Below are 18704 nucleotides of genomic sequence, written 5' to 3' on the forward strand. Positions count from 1 at the left end.
CACGTATAGGAGGATTAGGAGGAACTTAACGGAGGACCGTGGGGGAGAAGAAGGGGAAAATAGCTGGGGAGAGAGAGGGAGGCAAACCATGAGAGACTCTTGAATGTTGAGAACAAACTGAGGACTGATGGGTATGGGGGGAGGAGAGGGGGGGTGATGGGCATGGAGGGGGGCACTTGTGGGGATGAGCACTGCATGTTATATGGAAACCAACTTGACAATAAACTATTAAAAAAAGGTTAAAAAAAGTAGGCATGCCATTTTTCATTCAGACAGCAATGTTTTAGTTACTGCATATCCTTGATAGTACTTGATATTACCAGTTTATTTCCTTCTGTTAATCATTCTAATTGGTATGCAGTAGTATCTCATCGTGGTTTTAACTTGCATTTCCATAATGATTAATGACATGAAGGATGTTTTTATGTGCTTATTTGCCATCCATGTATCTTCTTTGGTGAAGTGTCTGTTAAAATATTTAGCTTACTTTTGGTGTGCCTGGGTGGCTCAGTGGTTAAGCATCTGACTTCAGCTCAGGTCACAGTCTTGTGGTTCACAAGTTCAAGCCCAGCATCAGGCTCTTTGCTGACAGCTCAGAGCCTGAAGCCATCTTCAGATTCTGTCTCCCTATTTCTCTGCTCCTCCCCTGCTCATACTGTCTCTCTCTCTGTCTCTCTGTCTCTCTCTGTCTCTCTCTCAAAAATAAATAAAAACATTTTAAAAATAAAAATAAATAAAAATAAAATATCTAGCTTGCTTTTTAATTGGATTGTTTGATTTCTTATTGTTTAGTTTTTGAGAATCCTTTGTATATTCTGAATAGAAGTCCTTTGTCAGCTATATAATTTTAAAAAGGAGGGGCGCCTGCATGGTTCAGTTAGTTTAGTGTCTGACTCTTGATTTTGGCTCATGTCATGATCTCCTAGTCCATGAGATCAAGTCCCACATTGGGCTCTACACTGATAGCGCAGAGCTTACTTGGAATTCTCTCTCTCTCTCTCTCTCTCTCTCTCTCTCTCTGCCCCCTACTCTCTCTCTGTCTCAAAATGAATAAACTTTAAAAATATGCATTAAAAAAGAAAAATCTGCAAATATTTTCTTCCAGTCTATAGCTTACCTGCCCATTCTCTTAATAGTGTCCACAGAGCAAAAATTTTTCATTTAGATGAAATCTTATTTATCAGTTTTACTTAATGGACCATGCTTTTAGTGTCATAGCTAAGAACTCTTTACCTAACACAGGTCACAAAGATTATCTCCTGTGTTTTCTTCCACAAGTATTGTATTTTAGACTTTACATTTCACTCCATGGTCTATTTTGAAATTTTTTAAATGTTTTATTTATTTCTGAGAGAGAGAGAGAGACAGCATGGACAGGGGAGGGTCACAAAGAGGAGATACAGAATCCAAAACAGCCTGCAGGCTCTGAGCCAGCTGCCAGCACCGAGCCCAATGCGGGGCTCAAACCCACAAACCCTGAAATCATGACCTGAGCTGAAGTTGGACGCCCAACCGACTGAGCCACCCAGGCGCCCCACCATGGTCTATTTTGAATTAATCTTAAAAATTTTTAATGTTTATTTATTTTTGAGAGAGAGAGTCAGAGACAGAGTGTGAGTGGGGGAGGATCAGAAAGAGGAAGACACAGAATCCAAAACAGGCTCCAGGCTCTTAAGCTGCAACACAGAGGCCAACAAGGAACTCGAACCCACAAACCATGAGATCACGACCTGAGCCGAAGTCAGATGCTTAAGTGACTGAGCCACCCAGGGGCCCCTTGAATTAAGCTTAATATGGTATCAGATATGGGTGACGTTTTCTTTTGGTTTCTTTTTGCTATGGATGTGTGATTGTACCACTGAAGCTTCCATTGAAATGTCTTTGTGCCTTTATTTAAAATCAGTTGACTATATATGCATCAGTCAATTCCAGACCTATTCTATTCCACTGATCTTTATGTCTATCCTTTTGCCAATGCCACACTCTCCTGATTTCTGTAACTTTATAGTAAGTCTTAAAATCAGGTAGTGTATGAAGTATCCACTAAATACCTAATGATATTTATTTAACTTCTTTTTAAAAACAGTTCTGAAAAAAACTGTTCTGGATATTCTACTTTCTTTCATTTTCCATATAAAATTTTTAATATGATTTATTGTCAGACTGGTTACCATACAACACCCAATGCTCATCCCAACAAGTGCCCTCCTCAATGCCCATCACCCTCTTTCTTAGAATCAGCTTATCTATTTTACAAAATAAGTGGCTAGAATTTTGACTGGCATTGTGCTGAATGTATAGATCTTAACAATACTGAGTTTTCCAGTCCATGAACACAGCATATCATTCAATTTACTTAGGTCTTTGATTTCTCTCATTGGTGTTTCATAGCTTTTAGGATACAGAAATCATACACATTTTGTTAAATTTATATCTAAGTATCTTACGGTCTTTTGGTGTTATTTTAAATGGTACATTTTAATTTAAATTTCCCAATGTTCATTGTTAGCATAAAAATGCAACTGTTTTTTATATATTGATCTTGTAACTTGAGAACCTCCTGAAATAGCTTATTAGTTACAGGAGCTTTTTCTGTAGATTCTTTAGGATTTTCCATGCAACATGTAATCCACAAATAAGACAGTTTTATTTTTTCCTTTCCACTCTGCATGCTTTCCCCCCACCTCCTGCCTTTTTCTTCCTTTATTGCACTGGCTACATCTGTCAGTACAATTTTGAATAGGAGTGGTGAGAGTGAATTTTCTTTTTCCTTTCCTTTCCTTTCCTTTCTTTTCCTTTCCTTTTTCCTTTCCTTTCCTTTCCTTTTTCCTTTCCTTTTTCCTTTCCTTCCCTTCCCTTCCCTTCCCTTCCCTTTCCTCCCCTTCCCTTCCCTTCTTCATTTACTTACTTACTTATGAAGGTGAATATTCTGGTCTTATTTCCAATTTTTGTAGGAGAAATTTCTCTTTCATTTTTTAATGTGATGCTTGCTGGACTTGTTTAAAATAAAACTCAAAAAATGTTAGTTCCTAGTTTACTGAGAACAGCACATCATGAGTGAATGTCATATCTTGTCAAATTCTTTTTCTGTATCTATTAAGATTATTATGTTTTTCTTCTCTAGTCTGTTGTTATGGTGAATTTCATTAATTGCTCTTTTCCTCAGAATAGCTTTTTTAAATTGAGATAAAACTTATATAACATAAAATTCACCATTTAAAAGTATGAAGTTTAGTTGTTTTTAGTACATAAACTATGTTGTGTAACCATCAGCACTAAGTCCAGAGCATTTTCATCACTCCAGAAAGAAACCCTTCCTGTTAGCATCAACTCCAATTCCCTCTTTCTTCTATTCCCTGACAACCATTAATCTACTTTCTAGCTCTATGTATTTGTCTAATCCAGACACTTAAGACAGATGAAATCATATGATATGTAGCCTTTTGTGACTGGTTACTTTCACTTAGCATGAAGTTTTCAAGGTTTATCCATGTAGTGTGTGTCAACACTTCATTTTTGTTATGACTAAATAGTATTTCATTGTATGGATGTACCACATGTTGTTTATCTCTTCAAAAGTTGATGAACACTTAGTTATTTCCACCTTTTGACTCTTATGAATAATGAGGGTATGAACATTTATTTTTTTATTTGAACATTTATTTTCATTTGAGGGGAAGGTATATGCCTAGGGGTGGAATTTCTGGGTCATGCAGTAAAACTTTATTTAACTTTCTGAGAAACTGCCAAACTGTATTCCAAAAAGGTTGTATTATTTTACATTCCCACTAGCAGTACATGAGGGCTTCCATTTCTCTACAAATTCACCAATATTTGTTATTTTTTATTTTTAAAATAGCCATTTTAGTGATATCTCTATTGTGATTTTGATTTGCCTTTCCCTAAAAACTAATAATGTTGAACACCTTTTCATGTGCTTTTTGGCCATTTGTAAATATCCTCTTTAGAGAAATGTCTATTCAAATCCTAGACCCATTTTTAAATTACATGTTTTATCTTTTTGTTGTTGAGTTGTAAGAGTTCTTTATATATTCTAAATTCCAGATCTTTATCAGATATATGATTTATAAATAATTTTTCCATCTTTTTCATTTTTTTTATAGTGTCCTTTGATGCTCAAAAGTTTTCAATCTGATGAAGCCAAATGTATCTACTTTTTTCTTTGGTTGCTTGGGCTTGTGGTATTATATCTAAGAAATCATTGTCAAATCTAAAATTATAAAAATTCACCTATGAGTTCTAAGAAGTTTATAGCTTTAGTTCTTACATTTAGGTCTTTGATCTGTTTTGAATTAATTTTCATATATTTTGAGGTAGGGGATATCTAGTTGTCTCAACACCACTTGTTGAAAAGATTATTCTTCCCTATTGAATGAACTTGGTAACTTTATCAAAAATCAATTGATTATAGATGTATAGGTTTATTATCTGGACCCTCAGTTCTATTCCATTGACTTGTAGGTCTGTCTTTGCACTAGTACCACACTGTCTTGATTATTGTAGATTGGTAGTAAGTTTTGAAATTAGAAACTCTTCTTTTTCAAATATTTCAGCTATTCTGGGTCCTTCGCATTTCTGTGTGAACTTTAGAATCAGCTTGTCCAACATTATTGAACAAAGCCTGCATTCCTGGGGTAAACCATAATTGATTATGATGTATTATCCTTTTTATATATTTAAATTTTTATTAAATATTGGTCTGCAGTCAATAAAGGGTTTTAAACTGAAGATTGATAGAAACAGTTTCTCATTTAGGAAGTTCAGCCTCCCTCTATGGATTAAAGAGAGGCAACATAAGACTTTGGGAGACCCACAAGGAGCCTGAAGCTAGGTCCACAGGAAAGACGATGAATGCCTGGGCCAGGCTGATCTCAGTAGCAAAGGAGAGAGTGGATAAATTTGAGATTAATATTGTTCCTACCCTTCTTCCCAGTGTTTTCACCCACTCCCCTCACCCCAGTACACACACTCTGAACTGTGTCTCATGCTGTCTTCTTTCTTTGGCCATTTTTTTTCCCCACATTTTTCATTTCTCTAGTTCTTCCATCGTAATTGTCACTTTCACTAGAAAACTTTCCTTAACATCCTTGTGTGAATGTTCCTCCCATTTACTCTCATAACACTCAGACTGTCCCAGGTTAAGTATTTATGATCCTTGATTCTAATTTGCATGTGTACTACCTGTGTATGGTAAAAGATTTGACCAGCCAGCCTTCTCCATGTAATTCTAGACCACACACATTCAAAACAGAGACGTAGCATCACATTCACACTTGACTTCCTAGAATTCCCCTAAATATTCTCCCCTACCCTAACCCTTATTTGTGTCAGGCACTGGTATCTATGTTTTATGTGTTGATAAAAGCTATGAAAAGACCGTATGAAGAATTTGACTATGGCAAGGAATGTTCAGGTATCAGAGCAATCAGGTATCCACATGTGATGCATTAATTGCAGGCCAAAGTGAACCAGTGATAAAAATTAAAGGAATACACTCAGAACTACAGGCAAATGAATGCAGCCCTATTTCAGGAATTTGCACGGATAATTTGAACTTAAAATTTTTGCCTCTCACACCACATATGATGTCCCACATAAGAGGCAACCACATTGCTTTTGCAGGGGTGATATTCAAAATATTCAAGAGCTAGGGGCATCTGGGTGACTCAGTGGGTTAAGGGTCCAACTTCGGCTCAAGTCATGATCTCATGGTTCATGAGTTTGAGCCTCGCATCAGGCTCTGTGCTGACAGTGCAGAGCCTGGAGCCTGCTTCGGATTCTGTCTCCCTCTCTCTCTCTGCCCCTCCCCCACTCACACTCTGTGTCTCTCTCTCTCTTTCAAAATTAAATAAACATTTTAAAAAATCAAAATATTGAACTGCTAGGACTGCTCAGGCACTAGCCATGAGCTTAGCTGGAGTACATTCAAAAGCCCCCCTGAGATGCCCTGTCTGACCCCATAGTTGCTGAATCATGGGGAAGAATAATGAGGAAGAATGAGGAAGAGACCAGAGTACAAGGGAGGGGGAAGAGAGCATTCATCTAAGGAAAGCATCTATTGATTGACAGATATGGAATTATTTCCATATTTTAATAACAAATATGGGTATACTGGTTATGTCCTGGTTAAATACCTCTTTGCACAGGGAGACTAATAGAAAGCTCTGCACAAGTCAAGTGTCATTATTTATTGTAGTTAGGTCAGAGTGGCTAAAATGAGCAAATCAGAGGACTTTAGATGCTGGCGAGGATGTGGAGAAACGGGCACCTCCTATACTGCTGGTGGGAATGTAAACTGGTGCAGCCTCTCTGGAAAACAGTGTGGAGGTGTCTCAAGAAATTAACAATAGAACTCCCCTGTGACCCACCAATAGCACTGCTAGGAATTTACCCAAGGGATACAGGAGTGCTGATGCATAGGGGCCCATGTTCCCCAATGTTCATTGCAGCACTCTCAGCAATAGCCAAAACATGGAAAGAGCCTAAGTGTCCATCAACGGACGAATGGATCAAGAAGATGTGGTTTATCTATACAGTGGAATACTACATGGCAATGAGAAAGAATGAAATCTGGCCATGTGTAGCAACGTGGATGGAACTAGAGGGTGTTATGCTGAGTGAAATAAGTCAGGCAGAGAAGGACAGCTACCATATGTTTGCACGTAGAGGAGGATTAGGAGAAACTTAACAGAGGACCATGGGGAAGAAGAAGGGGGGAAATAGTGGGGGAGAGGGAGGGAGGCAAACCATGAGAGACTCTTGAATGCTGAGAACAAACTGAGAACTGATGGGGGTGGGGGAGAGGGGAGGGAGGTGATGGGCATGGAGGAGGGCACTTGTGGGGATAAGCACTAGGTGTTATATGGAAACCAACTTGACAATAAACTGTTTAAAAAAAAGAAAAGAAAGAAAAGTGAAAACACAACATTCTCAAATGCAAAGCTTATTCTCGTGACCAGCTCAAAGCCCTCTAAAAGCTCCTTTACAAAACTCTGATACACATGGCACCTGGTGATGCCCATACTGGAATGTCAAGCCCCCAGGGTGCCTCTGTTTGCACATTTATGCTCCACACACTCTGCACTTACCTGGCTACCCTTGATAACAGTGCTGGTCTCCCAGGTACCAGAATGTTCTCTGAACATCACCACTAGGCCAGTGTGCTGATACCGTGGTGCTCCAAGAACCAGGTTTTTTTGCACATTGCTCTTCCAGATGACTTCAGAAGCGTAACCTGAAGATGGTGATCTGAGAGGATAAGTGCTTTCCTTCACAGACCCAGCCCCCTCTAGGAGACCTATCCCTTGAATAGGAACATTGCAGTAGCCCCATGGTTAGTAGGTTCAGATGACTGGACCCTGCACTACATCCCCTTTTGTTAACATAACTAAAGTGAAATTTTGAAATTTCTGACTTTAAATTTATTCCAAGGGCCTTTGAAAGATCCAATGATGTCTATGGTAGTTGAGGTATGCCATATCCTGACCCCTTCTTAGAGTTACCCTGCCCTCTCCACTTACCCAAGTAAGCATCGTTCATGTCTGAATCGACCCTGGTTGTGTTGATGAAGGTGAATGTATCCTTTGACAAATATAGAAAGGCTCCACCAGCCCAGTCAAAGCTTCCCACAGCACCTAGCAAGAGACCATTCTAGGAAAGAGGGTAGAACAAGACTGAGCAACATACAGCTTCTGTGCAATCCTTATGAAAATTTCAATGGCACTTTTCATAGACAGACAATCCTCAAATTTGTATCGAACCACAAAAGACCCCAAATAGCCAAAGCAATTCTGAGAAAGAAGAACATAGCTGGAGGCACCATGCTTTCTGATTTCAAACCATATTGCAAAACTGTAGTAATCAAAACAGTATGGTATTGGCATAAAGACAGACATATAGATCAACATAGCAGAATACATAGCCTAGAAATAAACCCATACGTATACGGCCAATTAATTCACAACAAAGGAGTCAAGAATATACAATGGGGAAAAGACAGTCTCTCAATAAATGGGATTGGGAAAACTGAAAAGCCACATGCAAAAGAATGAAATTGAACCACTATGTCACATCACTCACAAAAATCAATTCAAAACAGATCATAAAACCATCGACCATAAAATTCCAAAATAAGGGCACACCTGGGTAGCTCAGTCAGTTAAGCATCCAACTTCAGCTCAGATCATGATCTCACAGGTTGTGGGTTCAAGCCCGTGATGGACTCTGTGCTGACTGCCAGCTCAGAGCCTAGAGCCTGTTTCAGATTCTGTATCTCCCTCTCTCTCTGACCCTCCCCTACTCACGTTGCCTCTCTCTCTCTTTCTCTCTCTCTCAGAAATAAATAAAACATTTTAAAAAAACACTCCAAGAATAAAATATAGGTGGTAAGCAACTTGACATTGATCTTGGCAAGAATTTTTTTTGGATTTGACACCAAAAGCAAAGGCAACAAAAACAAAAATATACAAGTAGGACTACACCAAACTAAAAAGCTTCTGCACAACAAAAGAAACCATCCACAAAATGAAAAGGCAACCTACAGAATTGGAGAAAATATTTGTAAATCATATCTCTGGTAAAGAGTTAATATACATAATACATAAAGAACTCCTAAAACTCAATAGCAAAGACATACAGATGGTCAAGAGGTACATGAAACAGTGCTCAACATCACTAATCATCAGGAAAATGCAAATCAAAACCACAATGAGATGTCATCTCACACCTGTTAGAATGACTGTCATCAAAAAGAAAAAAAATAAATGAAAGAAATGAAAACACTAGCTCAAAAAGATACCTGCACCCCATGTTCATTGAAGCATTATTTACAATAACCAAGACATGGAAATAATCTAAGTGTCCATGGAAGCACAGATAAAGAAAATATGACATATAATAAAAATGGAATATTGAGGGGCGCCTGGGTGGCTTAGTCGGTTAAGCGTCCGACTTTCGCTCAGGTCATGATCTCGCGGTTCGTGGGTTCGAGCCCTGCGTTGGGCTCTGTGCTGACTGCCAGCTCAGAGCCTGGAGCCTGTTTCAGTCTGTGACTCCCTCTCTCTCTGACCCTCCCCTGCTCACGCTCTCTCTCTCTCTCCTAGAAATAAATAAAAAATATTTTTTAAAAAAGGAATATTGATCAGCCATAATAAAGAAGGAAATCCTGCCATTTGTAACATGTATGGACTTTGAAGGCATTATACTAAGCAAAACAAGTCAGGGAAAGATAAATATGGTATGATCTAACTTTTGCATGGAATCTAAAAATGAAACAAAAACTGAACTCATAGGCACAGAGAACAGATTGGTGGTCGCCAAAGGCGTTGGGTTGGGAAGGTGGGTGATGGTGGTCAAAAGGTACAAGTTTCCAGTTATAAAATAAATTAATCTGGGATATAATGCACACCATGGTAAGTAGAGTTAATAACATTGTATTGTATATCTGAAAGTTGCTAAGAAAATAAATCTTAAAGTTTTCATAAATTTTTTTACCTACATGTGTGATGGATATTAATCAGACTTATTGTGTTGGTCATTTCACAAGACATGCATACACCAAATCATTATGTTGTATACCTGAAGCTAATATCACATCACATGTCCATTATATCTCAATAAAAAAAAACCAGATCTGATAAGGAAAAGAAAAGGGACCACTGCTCCCCATCACAGACATGCCTCCTAACAAGTACCCATTGCAGATAAAAGCCCCCAAACCCTTGCACCTCTTCTCCCCCTTCCCCTTCCCCCATCACAGTTTAATGAAGGACCACTTACAGAGGTGATGGCAGCACTGAAGCCATCCTGAGACAACTCATGTTCAAAGGAGCTGGTACTTCCTGTCTGAGTACCTGTGAGGAGGAGCACTTTCTACATTAAAGAAAGCAGAAGAGCTGGTAACTCAAATGTTATGATAACCAAACAGAAGGAGGCTCAGATGGGAGCTGTGTTGAACTAGAAAGCATATACCCCTTTTAAAGAGAAGGTGGTTATTTGGCTCCAGCTTCTTTTTGCCAAGTGGGAATGCTGTCTAATCTTCCAAGTTTTCAAGAGAGACCATAAATTCAGATTGTATATGAACCTCCCCTTAATTTTTAAATTATTTTATTCAATAAACATTTATTGAGTGCTCTCTATGTAGCAGGCACTATTCTAGACACTGGAAATACAACAGTTAATCAAACAGACAAATGTTGGCAACATACCTAAATTTTTGGGAAAATACTGTGTGAGATTTGGCTCCCCTACCCTCCAATTTTTCAGCCTATAGCCAAGGCTTACAAAGTAAAGATAAAGATAAAGATAAAGTCTAGATTCTTCTATTTCAAAGGAAATGACCAAGTGAGACCAGAGTTGCTGAGAACTAGAGGAAATGGAGAAAGAGTTGATGCTGAGAGGATATCAAGGGTTAAAAGGTTCTAGTTACTAAAGGGGAAATTCATGTTTGGGGATAAGAGGCCACCTGTGGAATTGCTACATGAATACAGAACCTTAGCTTACCCTCAATTGCAAAGATCTTTTCCTGAAGCTGGTTTTGAATGGTCTTCAGAGCTTCAAAGTTATTCACCTGGAACACATGATCACGAGAAGGCTTGGATGCAATGGTATTAAGCTCTTCCCGATTTCTCAGACTGTGGAAAGCCTCTCCCACCTGTCACCAAGGAACAGAGGCCAAATCAGACAACATCTGGGAATATCAGTCTCATCCAGAAAAAAAAAATTCTGTGGAAAAAGAATCTGAAACAATATTTGTCAGATGAGGGAATACACCAGAACAGTGACAGAGCTACCAGGTACAGTAGAACAGGTTATACACTGCACAAAACATTCTGTCAAGGGAGAAATTAGCCTTTGGTCCCTTTGCTGTCCTATGCCTCCTGGTATGGGGCTGACCTCTCTCCAGAGCAAAGGGAGCCTTTTCCTCTATATGAAGGGGTTTCCTACTTGCCAAGCCATGCACTCATGATGATACCTTTTTCTACGTCATACAAGGTATTGTGGTAGCTTGATTACACTGATAATTCCAACTCTATATCCCTTCTTATATCCCAGCCCTTTACCCAGAAACTTTGCTGTATCCTCCTACTTGTGACAGAGGAATCTGACCTGCTTATTGTCTCTGGGTCCAGCTATGTGTCTTGCTTCACCCAATGGATATTATCATACATGACTCAGACAGATGCTTAAAAAAGTGCTTGCAACATTTCCACTTGCTCTTTTCTTCCTGTGCTTTCACCATGAGGACACGCACAGGCTAGCCCACTGGAAGATGATACTGGGAGCAGCAGAGCCAAGTTATCTTAGTTGTTCCAGCCACTCCAGTCCAGCAGACAGACATAGATGGCAACCCTCAAAAATGGAGAGAGCCCAGCCAAGATCAGCAAAGCTGCCAACAAACCTTCAAATGATTACAGATTTAAGAACGAGCCTAGTCAATACAGCCCCTCTGGAAAACAGTATGGAGGTTCCTCAGGAAACTAACAATAGAACTCCCCTATGACCCAGCAATAGCACTGCTAGGAATTTACCCAAGGGATACAGAAATGCTGATGCATAGGAGCACATGTACCCCAATGTTCATAGCAGCACTCTCCACAATAGCTAAAACATGGAAAGAGCCTAAGTGTCCATCAACAGATGAATGGATCAAGAAGATGTGGTTTATCTATACCATGGAATACTACATGGCAATGAGAAACAATGAAATCTGGCCATGTGTAGCAACATGGATGGACCTTGAGGGTGTTATGCTGAGCGAAATAAGTCAGGCAGAGAAGGACAAATATCATATGTTTGCAAGTATAGGAGGATTAGGAGGAACTTGACGGAGGAACAAGGGGGAGAAGAAGGGGAGAAATGGTGGGGGAAAGGGAGAGAGGCAAACCATGAGAGACTCTTGAATGCTGACAAAAACTGAGGACTGATGGATGTGGGGGGAGGAAGGGATGGGCATGGAGGAGGGCACTTGTGGGGATGAGCACTGGGTGTTATGTGGAAACTAATTTGACAATAAACTATTTGTAAAAAAAAAATAAATAAATAAAAATAAAACCCTAGGACAGTGAAAAAAAAAAAAAGGAATGAGCCTAGTCAAAACCAGAAAAATTTCCCAGCTAAACTACAGACTTACTTATTGTTTTAAAGAACTGATTTCTGGGGGCACATGGGTGGCTCAGTCAGTTGAGCATCCGACTTCGGCTCAGGTCATGACCTCACAGCTCGTGAGTTCGAGCCCTAAGTTGGGCTCTGTGCTGACAGCTCAGAGCCTGGAGCCTGCTTCAGATTCTATGTCTCCCTCTCTCTCTCTGCCCTCCCCCCCGCAAAAAAATAAAAATAAAACATTGAAAAACTTAAAGGACTGAAATCTGAGATAATTTGTTATACAACATCATTGTAACAATAGTTAACTGATACAGGCTCATATGGGCTAGCAGTGACCTTGCCCCACCTTGGTTTAACTGATAGCATCAGGCCACAGAAACATCAGGCCAGAGAGCCACATTTCCTACCCCAATGACATAGCGAATGATCCCCTCTCTGTCTGCTTCAGGAATGACATCCTTGTAGTCCAAGGGATCACCAAACTTTTCTCCATCCGTGATGACTACTAAGATCTTAAAGGCTTTCTCCCGGGCTCCACTGCTGCTCTGAAACAGTTCTCTCCTGTCCAGGAAAAGGAAAGAAAAGTCAAATGTGAATAGACAGAGATACTCTTAATCTGTGCAGTCACAGGCACAGATGCAGCTAGGAGGGGTTTGGACTCCCCTGGAATGAACACTGAGACGTGGATGCCCCAAGAACCTGAAAAGGCATCGGGAGAAGAGAGAAGAGGGGTAGGAAAAGAAATCTTCACTGCATTTATATACTTTTGCATATGTTGATTTTTTAAACTATTATTCTTTTTAAATTAAAACAAATTCTTAAGCCTAATTGGACCATCACAAACCTTTCCTGGTTTGATGCAACAGCTCTCGAGCTCACCTTCCTGCGCTTTTGTCCCAACACCCACCCTCACCTCTATACACGTGTATTCACACACACACACACACACACACACACACACACGCCAGAGTAAACTTTCCAAAACAAGATGTGGTGACATCTCCCCACTGCTTAAAACCTCCAGTGGATCCTCACTGGCTTTTGAGTTGCCTTAAGTGACCTGGCCTCAACTAATCTCTGTGGCCACCCTCTAGCCTTACCCTCACACCTCCCCTTCACTCCTGCCTTTACTTACAACTTGCATTTCATGAACATACAATGCAAAGTCCCTCCTCCACACCTTTACTCGTGCTGTTCCCTCCGCCACAAATATCCTTTACCCCATCCCTGTCTGAACAACTGCCTCCATTCTTCAAATCCCAACTAAAAAATGTCACTCCCTCTTTCCATCCTAAGCAAAGAACTTACACGACTTTGCGGATTCCTGTGGCAGTGTGTGTCCTCCCGAGCAACTGTCTTATTGACCTCACCAGCAGTGCTGGGTTAGGGTTTTTCTTGAATTCATTAAAGGTGAAATGAGTCTGGAAGTCTTCAGAGTACTGCATCAAAGAAAACTGGGAACAAGCATCTGATATTATACTGGAGAAAGTGTCCCTCACACTTACCCAGCTCCTAGGAAGCCTTACATAAATCTTGAAACACTGAAGTCTCCAAATCCCTCCAAATTCCACACTGCCCCCAATCCTTCTGCCTCACCAGGACAGAGGTCTGCCATCAGCTCCCACCTCTAAATACTAGAACTCGGCCAGAGATGACAAGTAGGTTTTATCTCCCATGCCAACATTTATCAATTAGTCAGAGCTGCCTGCTTTATAGAGGGCTGGAAGAATGATAGGCTGCATCCAGACAGAGCAGAAAAGAGAATCATGAAAGAAAACATGATCAATTGGCAACTTGGCAATGTCTGCAATAGAAATACAAGAGGAAAGTGGTGGGCTGGTTGCCATGTATTTGCCAGTCTTCTATGAGCTATTTCCTAACCAACCCATTTGCCCTCACCAAGGTTTTGGACTTCTTGAATTGATCCATAACAGTTGAGACAAAATCCTTCATCCGCTGAAAGTCGCTTGGGATGATACTACCAGAACCATCAATCAGGAAGGCAATATCACTGTCCTGCCGAGGGCACTCTTGAGAAACAGAAGAAAGCATGAACTGATTAAGTATTAGAGACTGGGATTAATTTTTTGCATGTCAGCCCTCTGCTAAAGAGTGAAAATAAAAGTTATATAATATACAACCCATGCTCCAAGCTTAATAAAAACATGGACAGGGTCCCAAGATGTCAGCCACCATGAAAAAGGCATCTGCAGAATACGTCTATGTTACTTTTGAAGAACAACAAAAGATAAACAATTTTTCAAGGAATACAAGTAGAACCATGGACCTAAAGGAAGAAATAGAAGTGAAAGAGAAACAACAAAATTTAGAAGATGCTTATGAGGACAAAATGCTTGCAAATGGCTACTGCTTAATGATACCTTATCCAATTGTTGATGTTTTCATTTGCCATTCTCAAGAATAAATACAAGAAATGTTAGAAGAAGCAAAGAAAAATTTGCAGGAAGAAATAAACACCTTAGAATCCAGAGTGGAATCAGTTCAGCAAATGTTTGCATATTTAAAAGTTCAGTTACATGCAAAACTTGGGAGCAGCATAAACTTTGAGGCTGATGAAAGTTAAACATTTTATAATACTTTTTAAAATTTGTTTAATAAACTTGAATATTGTTTAACATTATTTGAGAAATGGACAAAGTGGTATATAAAACTTTGGCTAATTCTGCCCAAGTAAGTGAGGAAAAGTAGTGATGTCAGAGCTAACTCTGAGAAAGAGAAATAAGTTGCCAGAAATATAAAAGGAGAAATAAGTTACAAGGGGGAAAAGGAATAGCACATATAACAGTATGATGGATGTTCTTATACCTTCTGTCCCCAGCCCCAAATTCACTTTCTGCCCTCCCCCATTCTGCTTTCCAGCCCAGGAGGTCAGCCCACATAGACTGCATGCATTTGGGGCTCCTTTACTTCTAGTGAATCTGCCCAATTAGAAGACTAGAGGGAGAGAAGAAAGTGAGATCAGAGTATTCTCCCCTCACTCCCACTCTGGAGGTTGCCTTGGGCCAGCTGTGTCCCTCAACTGAAAATCACTGCTCCTCTCAAGGAGACACACTCCAGACAACTCTCTTTCCTTCTAAATTCTGGTTGCTTCTCCCTCTTTCTGTACAATAAGCCTAAGAGTGTAACAGCTCTGCTTCTGCTTGCCCTGGGTTCCTGGACCATCCATGGTAGTTCCCTAAGACTGTACCAGACCTTTAAAATTCATCCCTTTGTGAGGTGCCTGGGTGGCTCAGTCTGTTAAGCCTCTGACTTCAGTCATGAGGTGATTCAGGTCATGATCTCACGGTTTGTGAGTTTGAGCCCTGCATCAGACTCTGTGCTGATAGCTCGGAGCCTGGAGCTTGCTTTGGATTCTGTGTCTCCCTCTCTCTGCCCCTTCCCCACTCATGCTCTGTCTCTCTGTCTCTGTCTCTCTCTCAAAAATATATAAACATTAAAAATTTAAAAATAAATAAATAAATAAAAGTAATCCCTTTGTAAATAAGCCCTTCTCAAATTATTCTGATTGAAGTGTTCCAAAAAACAAATAATCCTGTTAAGAAATGGAAGACATGAAAAAAAGAAAGAAAGAAAGAAAAAAAATGGAAGACATGAACAGAAACTTTTCCAAAGACATATAAATGGCTAACAGACACATTAAAAGATGGCTAACAACATCATTCATTATCAGGGAAGTATAAATCAAAATCATGATGCGATGACACCTCCCATCTGTCACACAAGAAACAACAGGTGTTGGTGAGGATGCAGAGAAAGGGGAACCCTCTTGCACTGTTGGTGGGAATGCAAACTGGTGCAGCCACTCTGGAAAACAGTATGGAGGTTCCTCAAAAAGTTAAAAATAGAACTACCCTACAATTCAGCAATTGCACCAGTAGGTACTTATCCAAAGGATACAAAAATACAGACTCAGAGGGGACAAGCCCCCCGGTGTTGATAGCAGCATTGTCAACAATAGCCAAACTATGGAAAGAGCCCAAATGTCCATCAACTGCTGAATGGATAAAGAAGTCATGTATATATGCAATGGAATATTATTCAGCCATCAAAAAGAATGAAATCTTCCCATTTACAATGACATGTATGGAGCTAGACTATATTATACTAAGCCAAAATAAGTCAGTCAGAGAAAGACAAATACCATATGATTTCACTCATATATGGAACTTAAGAAACAGAATAGATGAACATATGGGAGGAGGAAAAAAAGAGAGGGGGAAACAAGCTCCCCCTAAGAGACTTAAAGATAGAGAATAAACTGAGGGTTGATAGAGGGAGCTGGATGGGGCATTGCTTAGATGGGTGATGGGTATAAAGGAGGGCACTTATTGTGATGAGCACTGGGTGTTGTATGTAAGTGATGTGTCACTAAATTCTACTCCTGAAACCAATATTGTACTGTATGTTAACTAACTAGAATTTAAATAAAAATTTTGGGGAAAAATAACTGGAATGTGCCACCTATTCCAGTTGAAATCCTGACTAATACAAAGATGAGCCTAAAATTATTCTACAGAATTAAGGCATGGAAACGGCACTACTGGGATATATCTGTGTGATGGGAATGGAGATAAGCCTATGGCATTAAGTAAAGGACAGCTGGGAAGGGCCTCTGTATCCCAAAAGAAGAAGTTTGAATTTATCCTTAGGCAGTGGAGAGCCACCCAAGTTTTCTTAAAAAAGGAAGTAAGATGATCTTTTTTGTATTTAGAAAGATTACTGTACCAATGAAAAGTTCTAGCCACTCTATTCATGATTGCCCAACATTGGAAATAATCCAAACATCCTTAAGTATGTGAATAGATGAACTCGTGACTAAGACTGTGGTAAATCTAAGCAATAGAATACTATTCAGCAATTAAAAAGGAAGGAACTACTAAAACACACAACAACATGAATGAAATGCAAATGTTTTATACTAGTGAAAGAAGCCAATCTCAAAAGGTTTTAATTCCATATATGTAGCTTTCTTGAAAAGACAAACTGCATAGTGATGGAAAACAGATTAGTGAGCGCCAGGTATTAGAGTGGAGGGGGAGAAAGCAACTAACTATAAAGGGATAGTATGAAGGAGTTTTTAGAGGAGGAATAGAACTTATATTCTGTTCATATTGCTTTTTAAGATTTTATTTTAAAGTAATGTATACAACCAACATGGGGCTCAGACTCACAACCCCAAGATCAAGAGTTGCATGCTGTGCTGACTGAGCTTGCCAGGCACCCCATGTTCATGTTGGTTTTTTTATCCAAAACTATACATACTTTAAAATTCATGGAACTGTACACTAAAAGAAAAAAAGGCCAATTTTGCTGTATGATTTATTAAAAAAATAAAAGCACTCCCCCCAAAAACATTGGCTTTTTAAAATAAGCAGATTCTAACATTTATATGGAAAATGTACAAAGAAAATTAACCATAGAAAATATACAAAGAAAATTAATCAAAGAAAATGTTTGAAAATCCCAAAGATATGTTAAGTGGAAAGAATCAAGTGTCCATAGCATGCTACCATTTGTGGCGCAAAATGAAGACTACAGACATGTATATGTTTGTGAAGATAGAGTATCTCCAGAAAAAGACACGAGAAACTGGCAAAGGCAGTTGAATCACAGAAGAAACCAGTAGGCTGGGGACCCAAGAGAGAGAAATGTTTATTGTATGTCCTTTAGTGCTTTTTGAATTTTGAATCACTTTTAAAGAACTGAAAATGTTATTTTATGTTATTTTTAGAGGAGGGGCAAGTGAGCAAGAGGCAGAGAGAGAGAGGGAAGGAGAGAGGCGGAGGGAAAGAAGCAGGGCTCACCCAAAGTGCGGCTTGTTGCTTTTTTGTTTTGTTTTTGTTTACCAAAGTGAGGCTCATGCTCACCCAAATCAGGACTTGAGCTCACCTGATATGGGACTCCAACTCATGAATCATGAAATTTCAACCTGATCCAAAATCAGATGCTTAACCTACTGAGCCACCCAGTATGTTAAAAATGTTTTTTAAAAGAAAAGTATTGAATCCTGAGAGTAAAGACTGAAGACAGAAATGTGAGAGTGAGAGCTGAAGCCACAGAACTGGATGTGACTGGGCAGGAAGAACACATAGACAAGAATATAAGCTGTAACCTGGTACCTGGTATAGGCTGTAACCTTGTATGCATGCAAGGAAGGCAGAGGAAGACTGCCTGGAGATGAAGCTTAGCAGAAGCGAAGCCCTTTGCAGGGGGAAAGCAAAGAGAGAAAAGAGAAAGGGAGGGGAGGAGAATAGAGGGGGGAAAAGGGGAAGAAAGAGGAGGAGAGGGGAGAGGAAGAGAGAAGAGAGGAGGGGAAGGGAGGAAAGAGGAAGGAAGAGGAGAGGAGGGGGAGGGAGAAGAAGGGAGAAATCTGGAGCCAAAGTGTTTAGGGAAAGAAGAGATGATCTGCAAGTCACATCAGAAAAGTCAGTATATATGAGGGCAGAAAAGAGATTTGGCATTTAGGGAGTCACAAATGCCATTTGCAAGAGGAAGATTTATATGATGGTTGAACAGAAACAAGATGTCAGAGGGTGAAGGATGGGGGGGGGGGGGGGCTG

At 39.8% G+C, this 18704-nt stretch overlaps 1 protein-coding gene and 1 pseudogene across 1 annotated transcript in view; one reads left to right on the forward strand and one right to left on the reverse strand.

Moving 5' to 3' along the window:
* ITGAM (integrin subunit alpha M) overlaps window positions 1-18704 on the reverse strand; it is a 45453-nt gene that overhangs the window by 13437 nt on the left and 13312 nt on the right. The window contains exons 6-12 of the mRNA XM_077760306.1: window positions 14023-14153; window positions 13432-13577; window positions 12531-12684; window positions 10522-10672; window positions 9799-9872; window positions 7542-7671; window positions 7110-7255 (exon numbers count right to left, since the gene is read on the reverse strand). Coding sequence (XP_077616432.1) covers window positions 7110-7255; window positions 7542-7671; window positions 9799-9872; window positions 10522-10672; window positions 12531-12684; window positions 13432-13577; window positions 14023-14153 — 932 coding nt within the window. The remainder of the gene's footprint in view (window positions 1-7109; window positions 7256-7541; window positions 7672-9798; window positions 9873-10521; window positions 10673-12530; window positions 12685-13431; window positions 13578-14022; window positions 14154-18704) is intronic.
* Window positions 14306-14707, forward strand: LOC144228457 (prefoldin subunit 4 pseudogene; annotated as a pseudogene).

This window comes from Crocuta crocuta, unplaced genomic scaffold (genome assembly GCF_008692635.1).
Source record: "Crocuta crocuta isolate KB4526 unplaced genomic scaffold, BGI_CrCroc_1.0 scaffold73, whole genome shotgun sequence".
Lineage (NCBI taxonomy): Eukaryota > Metazoa > Chordata > Mammalia > Carnivora > Hyaenidae > Crocuta > Crocuta crocuta.